General features: G+C 55.5%; 1 protein-coding gene across 1 annotated transcript in view; it reads left to right on the forward strand.

The window, feature by feature from the left end:
• The window catches only part of ARHGAP23 (Rho GTPase activating protein 23), an 89,272-nt gene that overhangs the window by 28,609 nt on the left and 46,847 nt on the right, over nt 1-13,816 (forward strand). Inside the window, 6 exon segments of the mRNA XM_006832529.1 lie at nt 3,387-3,548; nt 6,140-6,164; nt 7,468-7,563; nt 7,765-7,843; nt 7,966-8,020; nt 11,097-12,261. Of these exon segments, the coding sequence (XP_006832592.1) occupies nt 3,387-3,548; nt 6,140-6,164; nt 7,468-7,563; nt 7,765-7,843; nt 7,966-8,020; nt 11,097-12,261 (1,582 nt within the window).

The raw sequence follows: 13,816 nt of genomic DNA on the forward strand, positions 1-13,816 counted from the left end.
GTGTGGCGCGTGGACCGCGCAGGGGCCGGGGGCTGGCGTTGGGAGCGTGCCGTCGGCGTGGACTGCAGCGCCCCGGAGCCGCGCTGTCTCTGGCTGCCGTTTCTCGACCACAGCGACCGCCGCGCGCCCGGGCCGCGCCGGGTCAGGGTGAGCACCGCCACGGGGCTGACGGGGCATGGGGCAGGTGGTGATATACCTGCTTTCTTGGAGCTGTATGCGCTCTGCATTCTGGAACCTATGTCCTTGGAGGAGACTGAGTGAGAAGTGTGGGAGCTGGGGAAGTGTAGCAGGCTTGGAGCTCCTCTGGCGGTGCTAGAGGGCAGTCCCCTTGTCTGAGTTTCGCAGCTGTGACCCCCGGTGGGCTGAGTGCGCTTGGTTTACAGGCATTGGGAGGCCGGAAGGGTCAGGGCTGCCTGAAGAGATCAACTGAAGACTTCTAGAAAATTTAGGTTGTAAGGGACCCAGAGTCAGAGCCAGGCAAGGTACCACGAAGTGACACCGTGGACACTACCCCTCCCCCTAACCTGGTAGGGAACCTGGGCACAGAAGCATACAGAGTTTTCTAATGGGCAAAGGAAGTGGAAGCCACAGTAGGTACTGTTTGAGTTCAGAGTGAAGACTGGCAGAGTTGGGGCCGGTGGACCACATTTCTGATGTCCAGGATTGACTGGGCTGGTGGGGAGTGACTCACAGTGGGCACCATGCCCAGTATGAACGCTGTGCTCCCTGCAATGACCTCTTTATGCTCTAGGGGCGGGGGTGTGGGGGTGGGGGGAGAGGATCAGGGCCCTAGCTTCTGGTTCCTGGTGTTACCAGTCCACTTCTGCCTCGTTTGTGGTTCTGGGTCCATTTCCTGCTTTCCCACCATCATTTGATGTGGATGTCTTTCTTTCCTATCATGAAGGTGGGGTGATTTGGAAATAGGTCTGGGCCAGGAGAGCTTTCGTCAGCAATGTCCGGTGCCCCTCTGTTCCCCTCTCTGTCCATCACCTTGTCCCTGTGACTAGGCATAATGGAGGGTGTCTGTGAGTCATACTCCTCCCCAATCTGTTCATCTTCCTGTTCTGTACCCACCACTTTTCTCCCCGCTCCAAATGTCCCAGGTCAGAGGGGAGGAGAGGAAACTTGCATATAGAACAGCATGAAGGATTGAGGTGAAATCTAAGGAAGAACTTCCTACAGATGCACTGCCAGATCCGGCTTTTATTGGGGGCTATGGTGTCTCCTCCTCAGGCAGGGCGATTACCATGCTGACATTCCCAGGAAAGGGATGTGGGGAAGAGAGATGGGAAGGAAGGGAAAAAGGAAAGGGAGAGGCAGAGATAAGGAAGAGGGTGCCAGCAAGGTCTGAGTGAGGAGCCCTGAGATTGGAAGGCATGCCTGTTACCCTGGATCACAGGCAGGACCCCCCAGGGAGTGGCACCCCCAGGCAGCTGACAGCTCCAGGCAGGATGTGTGCTGGGGGACATGTGGGGACCTGTCCCAGCCACTTCTCATCACTGGGGCAGCTGGTGGCTTAAACCTTAATCCAGGACACCGGCAAGACAATGGGCCCTGCGACAACCTCAGCTCTGAGCCCTGGTGTAGGGTGTGGAGGGGGGGCAGCCAGCACTAGGGAGAAGCAGGGGCTCTGGTCAGAGAGGGCAGTGGTGGGCCCTCTTCTCTGATCAGTTCCTTGCCAGGTCATTGGAGATAGGAAATCCTGGGGATTTCAGACCTCAGCAGGATTCCCAGAGAATGTTTTCCTCTGGACTCCCCAGACTCCCATGGGGGTGTGGGGCTCAGTGGAGGAGACCATGTGGTAGGAGCTTAGGGTCCATCATTGGACCTCCAGAATCTTGGCTAACACCAGAATCTTTACTAATGTCTCCTGGACTGGTGGTTGTCCAGCTTTTGCTTGAATCCTCCCAGGGACCAGGAGCTCACAACTTCATCCTGGTAGTTTTCCACAGAGGATATATGATTAGAATGCTCTCCCTTGCCTGGTGCCTCTCAGCCTCTTTGGATCTTTCACCTGACCCTGTCCTCTGGGATTATATGAAGCAAGCTTACTACCTGTGTCCCATTTTTCCTTCACCTTTTGCAATTTGAGGACCTATCCCCTTCCCCTAGCCAGCTCTAATAGCAGCCCTAGCATAGGGCTTTGCACAGGTGATGGATGGATGGATACGTGAACTTCTGAGTTTTCTGCAGCTATGACAAGGAGAGGACTTAACAGTGAAATGGAAGTTCCTCACCTCAGAACTGGTGGCTTTTCTCCCTCAGCACCAGCTCTTTTGTTCCCTCCACTGAAGGCTCCTGCCTGGTGACAAGCCTGAGGGAGGGGGATGAGGACTATTTCTAGGTGGAGGTGTCAGATTGGGGTGGTGGATAGGCTAAGCTGCCTGATATTGGGGGCCCAGGAATCCCTGAGGGAGGCCTCCTGGCTTCTCCCTATGTGCTTGTCTCTTGAGAAGGCGTCTCTGCTTTCTCTCTCTGTGTCCGAGAAGTGGACCTGGAGGGACCCTGCTCTCAGCCACTGTCTGTCCTCTTCTCCCTCATGTCCCAGAAATAGATCTGTGTGCTCCCAGACTCTGGCCTTCTGACACCCTCTGCCGTGTCATCTTGGGAAATCCCAAGTATTCTGGCAGGTGGGCCAGAGAACAGGGTGCACCCCCTTAGACAGGTTGCTTTGTTCTGGTGAACCAGTCAGACCTCTGAGTTGGGTCCAGAGCCTCCGGAAGTCCCTTCTGTTGTCTGATGCTCACGTCATTTCCTCTCTGCTCTCAGGTCCACGCGTGTTTCTGCTGCTGCTCCTGAGGGCTTTGTGTGCGCACATCTGTGTGTCTGCTTAAGTGTGTGTGCGTGTGTGTCTGCATGCTTCTGTGTGAACGACAATCTGTGTGACTGTGTGTAACTGCATGTGTGTCCTCATCTGTACACTCATGCCTGTGTATGTGTGCACGTTTGCACCTGTGTATGCACATGTTTGTGTGTCTATGACAAAGGCCCGCCTGCATGAGTGCCTGAGAGTGTCTCTATGTCTGTAGAGATATGCACGAATGTATGTGAGTGATATGCAGCAGGCAGGAATGCGATCAGATGGCAGCAGGCACGTCCCAAGCTGGAAGGCTGTGTAGCCATTGCCCACAGCAGAGATGCTCAGTGAACAGAATGAACCCCTAGCTCGCTGAAGTCAGTGGAAAGGCATCATGGGGAGACTGAGGGGGTAAAAAAAAGGCAGGACTAATAAAGGTGGGAGATAAAGTCAAGGGTGAGGAGGAAGTCGGGCAGGGGGCTGTTGGACACCCCTAGGGTTCATGGACTGCAGGGAGAGCTGTTGAGGGTGCAGCGTAGGGGGTACAGGCTACATTGGAACTCAGCCTTGTCTCCCTGTACTCCTACAGCTGCCACCGGGCCCGAGAGATGGGTGCTCTGCTGGGCGTCCCCTCCCCTGGCAGGGGCCTCGGACGCTGCTGCTGCACAAAAGTCTCCAGGATGGCTTCGGCTTCACGCTGCGCCACTTCATCGTGTACCCACCTGACTCGGCGGTGCACTACAACCTGAAGGTATGCCCTGCTCACCCATGACCCCTGCTGGCTAGGGAAGCTGTCATGGGCCAGGGGAGATTTCACTTGTAAGTTTCCCCCACCTCACCACCCACGGCCATGATCTTTGTGATCCTCCCTGAGAAGCAGTCCTTCCTGGGGTCTGATCTGACACCTTTCTGCTGTGACCGGCGGCAGAGTCTTAAAGGGAGGCAGGGACAGTGCTGGCTGGTCATTTATACTGTGTGGTCATTATGCCTGGGCCATTGTCACTTTGTGGTCAAGTCCTCTAATCTCTCTGGACACGGACTTCTCCGGAGAAGGGTTGACTGGTTCAGGGCCAGGGACCTAGAGGTCTGGGAACCAGGATGCTTAGACTCTTCAAGGAGACCGACCTTCTTAGAAGAGATGACGTTCCCAGATTCCTTGTCCACTGGCTTCTTCTCAGCTATGTCTGCTGTTCCTTCCCCTGCCAGAGCTCACCAGGAGCCTGACCTCCCAGAGCGTCCTAGCCTATGTGTAGAAGTATCGCTGACGGGGCTTGAATGAAGACCTGGGTTCTAGTTCTGGTACAACTCCTAAGCCCTGTGGCTCTTGGGGTGGCCTCACCCTTTCCTGGGCTCTGTGTCTCCTGCCTTAACCTTAGGGCATTTACTTACTTGATCCCTAAGGAGTCTTCCAGTTCTAAGATAAACACCCAATTCTCTGAGTTCAGCAGCTCAGGACCCTTCAGTTTAATCCAAGGGCGTGGGCTGTAGGGAGAGGTCCCTTACAGCAGAACAAAAGTGTGCAGAAACATGAGGGGTTCCGGATAGGAAGCAGGGCTCCCGTGGGCCCTTGCTCCTTTCTCCCACCCTTCTCCGAGCAGGAGAGGAGACATTTATTTCTAGAGTCAATGAGCCCCTGTCTCCCCTCCCCCAGGGTTAGGATCAGCTTGTGCAGCTGTTGAGGGACTTTCCCTTGGGGACCTTGGTCCCACCTGCCAGAGAACCAAGGCATGGGATTTCTCTGTCTGGGTCTGCTGGCATGTCTGTGTGCACGTGTGTATGTGTACATGCTTGCATGTAGGTCTCTGTACATACAACTGTGAGTACGTGTCACACTGTGCCACTCTCATTGCTGTGTGTCTAGAGATCAGGGGCCGCAGCTGTGCTGAGTGTGAGTGAGGACGCTAGTCCCCAAATTCCCTCCTTCCCTCTTTCTCCAGAATGCTCCCGTTCCTGGCCCCTGCCATGCTTTCTCAGGGAACTCTGCAGTGAGGGTGACGGTGACAGAAACAGCTGGGCTGGGGGTTCTGGCTCACATGGGGGTCTGGAGGAGCCCAGGTCACATCAGCCTCAAACCAGGGATGGCTCCATCCCCTTTTCAGAACCTACCTGGGGCTTGAGGAAGCTGCTCTCTCTCCCTTCTTTCCTTCCTGTTGTTAGCCTGGAAGCCTGTGGAGATGGGATGTAGCCACTCAGCTATCTAAATGCAGTCTTCTGCCTCTGCCACATGTTCCCTGGGCTGTCAGCTCATATCAGAGCGTGGCCCACTCTCTGTACCCAGAGGCCTTCCTGTGGCTCAGCCTGTCCTGACTAGGGGGGTTCAGGGTCCTTGGTCTTGCCAGGCTCTGCCATCAAGTTTCTGGGTGGTCTTAAATAGTTACGTCCTGTCATCTGTAAAATGGGAATATCCACTGAAGAAGTTGGATGAGATGATGGTAAAGGTCTACTCAGCTCTAAAATACCACATCCTGATGGCTTCTCCCTTCTCTCAGACCCGCTCCTCGTTCCTAATTCTGTACCTAGCTGCCAGAATCATATTCCCCAATCTTAGCTTCACACCCACCCTCTCCCCCTCAAGAATCTTCATTGATTCCCTCGTTCTCTTTCAAACCTGGATGCTTTAGTCTGGCTTATGGGCTTCTCTCCTCTGTCCCTGCTGATGGTGACTTTCTCCTTTAACTTATCAGGTCAAGCCCTATACATGAAAAAATAAGACCCATTGTCACAAGTCAGTTCCGAGCCATAGGGACACTGTAGGGCAGAGCAGAGTTGCCCCACAGGGTCTTCCAGGTTGTAATCTTTACAGAAGCAGCCTGTCAGGTTTTTCTTTTGTAGAATGACTGATGGGTTCGAACCACCAACCTTTAGTTAGCAGCCTGCATATTCCAGTCCTCTTATCCAGAATGCCTTCTTCCCGCCTCCCTCAAATTTAGCTCAAAACCCCCTCCCCGCAGGGACGATAATCAGCCCTTCCTGTCCCTTTCTCTTAGAGCTGATAACCACTATTTGCACTGGTCATGCCTGCTTATCTGTGCCTGCCCAGGACTTCTGTGTGGGGGCTGGGAGCTCCCCAAGGAAGGGGCTATGGATGCACCCTTGGGATGCTGGAGTGGTGGGATCATACAGCAGGAATGGGAGAGGGGAGGTGGTCTTGGTCTTGGATGTTATGTCCCAGTTGACAGCCCACCCTCCCTGCGGCCCCCACAGCTGGGCTACTTGAAGGGAGATAAGGGCCATGGCCGTTGGGTGGCGAGGAGCACCCGCCCTGGTTGCGCTGCTCCCCTACACCCCTGCGCTACAGCAGGCGGGGCTGAGGGTCCACACCCACCTGTCTGTCCCCTACAGGAGGAAGAGAATGGAGGACGAGGAGGTAAGGAGTGGTGAGGGCTGGGGGCCAGGGGCTGAGGCTGATCTGGGACTCACCCTCCACCTTCTGTCTCTCTTCCTTTCCCCCAAGTCTAGCGGTGTTTTCCTAGTCTACATCTCCTGCCCCAACTTCGCTCCTTCTCTTCTCCTTCTCTCCTTTTCTCCTTCCCTTCTATTCCCTCTGTGTGCTGGTTTGGCTTAGTCTGGCCACTCTCTCTCACCTCCCTGTTTCTTTCCTCACAGTTCTCTCCCTCTTGAGTCTGTCCATTCCACCGTGTTTGGGGAGCAGACAGGAACCTAAGACCTAACCCCTGCCCTCAAGTTGCTGTAGCCCAGAGAGATTACCAACAGGGACTGCAGAGCCTGGGGGTTGGGCCTGGGGTGAGCTGAATAAGGGCTTCCTCAGGTATACAGAAAATGGGGTCCTGTTGAGAGTAAGGGGCTCCCGAGGTCCCCTGGCTTCAGATGTGAGCCTAACTTCTCTTGCTGTCACCCTAGCTATCCCAAAGGGCCCTTTGATGGTACCCAGACTCCCCAGGGATGTTCACGGCAGAACTCCTTCAACAGGGAGCCTTCTGGGCTTCTAGTAGGCAGCCACAGGGACAAGTCTTCCTGAGTTCCCACCCCAGAGGCCCATGGGGCGGGGAGGAATGGCCCATTTCTCTCCTATAGACAGGCAGAGGAGGAGGATTGTTAAAGTATAATGTAATGTCACTAGAAGGGGAATGTCCAGTCCAGGCTCCTCAGGCTTCTGCTGGGGGAGGCGTGAGCTCTGGGTGTTGTGTTCCTCCTTGTGTCTGGGAGCTTGAGGGCCTTTCTGCACCTCACCCAGGCCTGCGGGTGGACATTTTTCTGTCTGTGTGATTGTCTCTGCCGTGCAGCCTCAGGACTTGATACCAGTCTCATTTTAAGTACCCTTTTGTTTTGTTGTTCATGATCCAACTCCCCCCCTCCTCACCCTCCGCCCAGTCGGTATCAGTCACTAGACAGTGAGCTCCTAAAAGGCAAGGACTGTGTTTGACTGTGTTTGTTCCTTTTTCTCTAAGTTTCAGGCATGGTCCTGGTCCACAGTAAGCCCTTAAAGGCATAACTCTGTGTGTTTATGTAGGTTTCCTTCTCCCAGCTGTGTATCCTCTTGTCAGTTTCTGGGCATCCATGGGCTTGCTTATAGTGTCCCTGTGGTTGTGTGGGTTTGTGTGTATCTGTGTCTGTATGAGTGTGGTCTTTCTGAGTGTGTGTCCCCTGTGTGTGTAGCTGTGCATGGGTGTGAGCAGCCACCCCCAGCTAACCTGGCTGATGCCCACCAGGACCTTCCCCCCGGCACCGCCTGGAGCCCATGGATACCATCTTTGTCAAGAATGTGAAGGATGATGGCCCCGCCCACAGGGCAGGGCTTCGAACAGGTGAGCTGTCCCAGTTAGCAGGCTCTCTGCATCCCTCTGGTTTCTTCTCCGTACCTGGGATTAGCATAGGATTCTGGGATCTAGATGTTGAGGAGACTCCTGTCCCCACACTATCACCCATGCCTGGTATGGGTATGAATCTTAAGTGGGGCCATTGACATCCTATGCCTGCTTACTGGTGGCCAAACCCCTTGTCCTCAGGAGACCGCCTGGTGAAGGTGAATGGGGAGAGCATCATTGGCAAGACTTACTCCCAGGTCATAGCTCTGATCCAGAATAGGTGAGTGCCCCCTGCCTCCCCCTCCCATAATAGCTCCCAGTTTACCATGTCCCTGCACACCCCCGTGGCGACCCCATATCCTCTTCTCCCAGCCCCAGTTGCCTTCTGTCCTGTCTCTTTAGTGATGACACTCTGGAGCTCTCCATCATGCCCAAAGATGAGGACATCCTCCAGCTGGTGAGTCCGGCCCCTGTTTTCTGAGGTGGGAGACCCCTGGGCCTTTCTCCTTAAGCCCATATTCCTACATCGGCCCTTCTGGAAGGCAGAAAGGAAAGGGCTGATCCCAGGGTGTAGGGGCAGCACAGCCTGGCATTGCCCAATCAGAGATGCTAGGCCCATCCCTGGGCTGGGGCTGGCTGTTGCTTCATTCTAGCTGGGGGAGGTGCTGGCCTTGACAGGCAGGATTCCTGCTGGGGTATTGAAAGGAAGGTGGCCCAGCTAACCCTGCCAGACTGGCATGTTCTTGGTCAGCGCCCAGGAGAGACGCCTGCTCTCCACACCCTCTCCCTGCAGGGCTCCATTCGTGTATCTCTTGTAGACCCACTACACACACATATACAGTATACACCAAATACCCCCACGGCACATCCACCTACTCCACTGTCTTGTGTCCCGTTCGGGCCCCGTATACCACTCAATACACAAACAGAACATACCAGACACACAAACCCATGGTGCCCCCTTACTATATAGCATGCTGTACCGCTATAGTGCGTGACAGCACACACACACAACACACCAGACATGTTACACTAGGCACATGCCTTGATACAGACATACCCCCAGAACTACACACAGGTGCCCACCACCACCTCCCACATCACAGTACGTCCATATGCATACGCTTTCAAACCTTAACACACGCTCACAAACATCAACACAACTCAAGTACTCACCAACGTCTCAGCTCCTCACAACACAAGTACTCACAAACACCACGGCACCTCTGACTTCTCATCACCTCAGTACCACAGTCCCCGGCCTCACACATGCTTGGTGTTATCACACAGTTTGTGTGCCCACAAACATCACAACCTGTCCCAGCACAACACAAGTGCATTCGCTCTCAAATACTGCCCTGGATCCAGCGTATGCCTCCGTAATGTACTGCCTGAACCTCTCCTCCACACTCAGTGAGGGCACATGCCGCAACACTGCATCCATTCTATCCCGCACACGTGTCTGTGTGGGTCCATTTACACCACACACGATTCGATTCCTTGTTCCTTAGGCTTTCTGCTCCCGTAAAGATTAACAGCCTCGGAAACCCTGTGCAGGGTCGCTGTGAGTCGGAACCAACTCCACGGCACATAACAACAACAACAACTCCAGCCCTGACTTAGAGCCCAGGGCAATTCTTTCTGCCCAGTGTCCAGTTCCCTGTCTCATGGGTCCCAGCCAGATACTAGATTGCTTGCCCCTGAGGTCACTGCCCCCAAGGGGAGGGCTGAGGACCAAGTCCAGGAGGTCCTGGGAGCTGCTGTGCTGGCTTCTGCCCCGGCCGAACTCTCATAATCACTGTAATCACAGTGCCATGCTTGGCACCATGCCTCTCTGGGAACCTCCACTCCCTGACCTCGATTGTCCCTCTGCCTTTCCTGGCTGGTGGGACAAGGACAGAGGTCCAGAGAGGAGGATGGCTCACTCCAAGTCTAAAAGGCCCTGTCTTTGCACCTCCCCCCAGGCTGAGGGGCGCAAGCTATCAGGCGGGGGTGGGGTGGGGTGGTAACAGGGTGTGGCCTTGGGTATTCCTGGCTTTTTACAGCCTGCGGGGACAAGGGGTGACTAGGGCAGCAGGCTGGAACTGTGTTACCCAGGCTCGGGTGGGCAGGCAGCCCTAGATGTCAGCATCTGGGGACCTCCGCTCGCCCCCATCCTGGCTCACCAGAGGGTGGGGCCCAAGCATTCCTGTGGTTGGGAGCCAAGGCTGGAGGCCAATCGGGCTGCGGCAGCTGCTGACGCCACCGCCGACGCGGCGAGGCCCCTCCACACCCATCCTCCCCTCCCTCCTCCTCCCGACAGCCAGCCTCGAGCCGGGTGGGGACCTCAGGGGAGCCAAAGGGAGGGCAGACTGAGGGGGTCCAAAGGCCAACACTGGCAAAGTGGTCAGAGGGGCTTAGTGGAGGGTGGGGAGGGCAGAGGAGGGCTGGGATGCTGCCTGGGCGGGCGCTGTGATGTGATACGGGCAGCTCACGGAGGGAGCCGGCAGGATGGCAGGAGGTATGTAAGTGTCCACCCCGGGGTGCTCGGGTCTAAAGGGGCTGTGTGTGTGTGTGTGGTCAGCTTGTCCTCATCACATGATGTTTGTGCCTGGGATGAAGAGTGTAAGCTATTTGTGTGTGTGTCTCATTGTGTGTGTGTGAATGTCTCTCTGGGTGTGTATGTTACAGTGTCTCCTTGTGGTGTGAAAAGGCTGTGTGTTCAGTTTTACCCTCCTGTCCTTTGATAGTTAGCCCTTACGGAGATCTCCCAAGCAGCTCATCAAGGGCCAGACTGTGTCAGGGCCATGAGGCCACCGTCCCTAGGGGCCACCTCCTTTTTTGGTTGGGCCTGGGTGCTAGCCCTGTCACTTCTCAGCAATGCAGTGCCAGCCTCAGCTCCCAGTGCCAAATTCCAGGCTTAGGGGTGGCTCAAGGCCCCTGGACCAGGCTTTCCCCGAGGGTAGAAGATACAGGCATGTTTCTCCTATTCAGTGGCCCAGGAGCCGGGCCTCCAGCTCCTTAGCCAGGGGATGAATGGACAGTTGGGCTTTCCTAGCCTCTGCCCACCCCCAGCCCACCCCAGTGGACACACCCCTCAGCCATCCTTTTCTGTCATATGCCACCTTGACTGGCTTCTGTTGGAGTTCCCCAGCTCTGCCTGAGGGCCTGTGGGTATCACTGGCCCTAAGGAAGCCGAGCCTGCGAGCAGGAAGGCTTCTGAGGCTGCAGGAGGGAAGGACCTCAGCAAACAGATGTTGGAATGTTTGTGGCTAAGACAGTCCTTGTCACAAGTCTTCAGACCCAGAGTCTCATTGAAGTCAGACAGAGGGACCCTGTTTCCTTCTCAAGTGGGCGTGTGTGTTGGAGCCTCAGAAGCCCTCAGTTCTTGTCCTCCCTCTGAACTGTCTCTGGGGTGTGCTCCTATTCATGTACCTACTCAGGACTCCCTACTTGGTCCTCTCCTTTTAGTTTCCTTACTTCTTTGGGGTCCTTGTTCCCTGCTCCATGGGACCTGTCCAGCCCTATTCACCTGCCTCTGTGTCTCTGACCAGGCCTACTCCCAGGACGCCTACTTGAAGGGGAACCAACCGTATTCCGGAGAAGCCCACAGCATCCCAGAACCACCCCCAATCTGCTATCCCCGAAAGACCTATGCCCCGCCAGCCCGGGTCTCCACCTGGGCCACTATGGTGCCTGAGCCCCTCTCAGCACTGCCCAGTGACTCCCGGAGTCCTGCTGCTTGGAGCGACCCAGGACCCCGAGTTCCGTCTGCTGCACGTACCCTTCGGGACAACTATTCCTTGGGGATGAGCCAGCCCCGCCCCAGCCCCGGTGCCTTCCCCCACCTCCCCTCCGAGCCCCGGATGTCCCGTGCCTTTCCAGAGCCTGGCAACCGGGTGCTTCCCAGCAAACTGGAGTGCCAGCAGGCCTTGTCACACTGGCTGTCGAACCAGGTGCCCCGCAGGGCGGGGGAAAGAAGGTGCCCAGTCATGCCACCCCGGGCCCGCAGCGCCTCCCAGGATCGGCTGGAGGATGTGATTGCCCACCGTCCATGGCCCTGCTCCACCTCCCAGGACGCCTTGAGCCACCTGGGTCAGGAGGGCTGGCACCGAGCCCGCTCGGACGACTACCTGAGCCGGGCCACTCGCTCTGCTGAGACATTGGAGCCAGGGGTCCTGGTGTCTCCTCGCTTTGAACGATGCGGCTGGGCTTCTCCGTGCACATCTGTCCGCCCCTCTGCCTGCCCAGCTCGGGACGTGTCAGGGCCCCAGGCTCCAGCCCCACCTGGCCTGCAGGGCCTAGATGACACTGGGTATATCGGATACCGGAGCTACAGTCCATCGTTCCAGCGCCGAACCGGCCTCTTGCATGCACTCTCTTTCCGAGACTCACCCTTTGGGGGGCTTCCCACCTTCAACTTGGCCCAGTCCCCTGCATCTTTCCCACCGGAGGTCTCAGAACCACCCAGGGCTGCCCGGCCAGAACCCAGCACCCGGGCCCTGGAGCCTCCTACAGAGGAGCGCCGCAATGAGGTGGTCCTGAGGCAGAAGCCCCCAACAGGCCGCAAGATCCAGCTGCCTCCTGCAAGACATATGAACCTCGGGTTTGGTGATGAGTCCACAGAGCCAGAGGACAGTGAACGAGGAGAGCGTCCAGGCAGGAAGGTGGCCCCTTTGGCCACTACTGAAGACTCTCTGGCTTCTATCCCCTTCATTGGTGAGTGGTGGCGCAGATGGCTGTCTTGGGGGACTTGCTTGTGTGTGTCCTGTTGTATCCACCCACCTGTCCATTGTAGGCACAGCTCTGGGCTGACGGAATCCTCTTGTTTCTCTGTCCATTTTCCATCCATCCATCTGTCCATCCACCCTTCAGTCCTTCCTTCCTTTTATCATACTTCCCATTCATTTATCCTAACAGCCATCTTTTCATTCCCCTTCCCTCCCTCCTTTCTTTTTCTCTTTTTTCTCTTTATCTATATCCTTCCATTTATATTCCTTTTTTTTTTTTAATCATTCCTTCCTTTGTTTCTTTTATTCTTTGTTCTTTCCACCCATTCTCCATCTCTCCAACCATACTGATGTCAGGCACTACACTAGGCTCCCTGGTAGCACAGGGGGGAAAAGACCAAAAGACTTTAACATAACAGTTCAGCAGCATGGAGTATGAGCCAAGTACAGGAAGTTCTGAGAGGCCGTAAGAGGGCAAAAACCGTAGACTGGGACATGGGGAGTCAAGGAGAGAATCTTGGAGAAAGAACACGTTGGTTAAGACTTGAAAGTTGAGAACTAGTTAGCCAGGGGGTAAGTACTCCAGGGAGAAGGAACAAGATATGCAGAGACTCTGAAGGGTGCCCTTCCAGTTCATGGGGGCAGGTCTTGAGCGTCCTTGTCAGTCGCTGGGTAGTTTGGACTTTATCCTGAGCAAACTTCTTTTTGTTCTTCCTGACTCTCTCCTCTTTCGTATTACATTAAGGAGAGACAAAGGAGTGGAGAGGTAGAGATGATTCCCATGTTTCAGGCCTGGCTAGAGGGAGGTGCCTCACCCCAGTATTGGAAATGAGTAGAGGAGTGAGTCAGGAAGAACAGAAAGAAGGTTAGGGCTTGTCGTTGAATATGAGGTGCCTATGAGCAGAAGGATGGGTTGAGCCGAGTCTAGGGGTTCGGGAGATAGATCAGGATGCAATATAATGGAACTGGAAGCCAGGAGCCAGAGTTGGTAACTGGGACTGGGTGTGGTGAGCTCACCCAAGGCAGTTTGGGGAGTGAGAGAAGAGGCCTAGAGCTGATGGAGGAGACACAACCTTGGCCCCCCAGACAGCCTTTAGGCTGATGGGGAAGAATTGGATCCCACCAGTCTGAGGGAGGAGATAAAAGTGTCCACTTTGAGAGAGAAAGACACAGTCCCTGTCCCTGGAAACTCCTGGTCTGAGAGCGGAGACTCAGTCCCTGCCCCCAGGAAGCTCCCAGTCTGATGGAGGAGACATAGTCCTGCCCCAGAAGCTCCCAGTTAGATTGGGGGTTGGGGGGGGAACAGTCTCTTCCAGCAGTCTGATGGGAAAGATAGAGCCCTGCCCTAGGAAACTCTTGATCTAAAGGGAAGATATAGGCCTGTCCTCTGGGAGCCTGGTCTGAAGAGGGTGACTCAGTCCCACTCCTAGGTGGCCCAGTATGACAGGGAAAATCAGTCCCCGCTGAGGGGAGAGACTCCATGACCAAGTCAGTTGGGTTGGTCGCCCTCCACAGTGGACTTGTTGCTAGCAATGCTTTGAGGG

Source organism: Chrysochloris asiatica, unplaced genomic scaffold (assembly GCF_000296735.1).
Source record: "Chrysochloris asiatica unplaced genomic scaffold, ChrAsi1.0 scaffold00007, whole genome shotgun sequence".
Lineage (NCBI taxonomy): Eukaryota > Metazoa > Chordata > Mammalia > Afrosoricida > Chrysochloridae > Chrysochloris > Chrysochloris asiatica.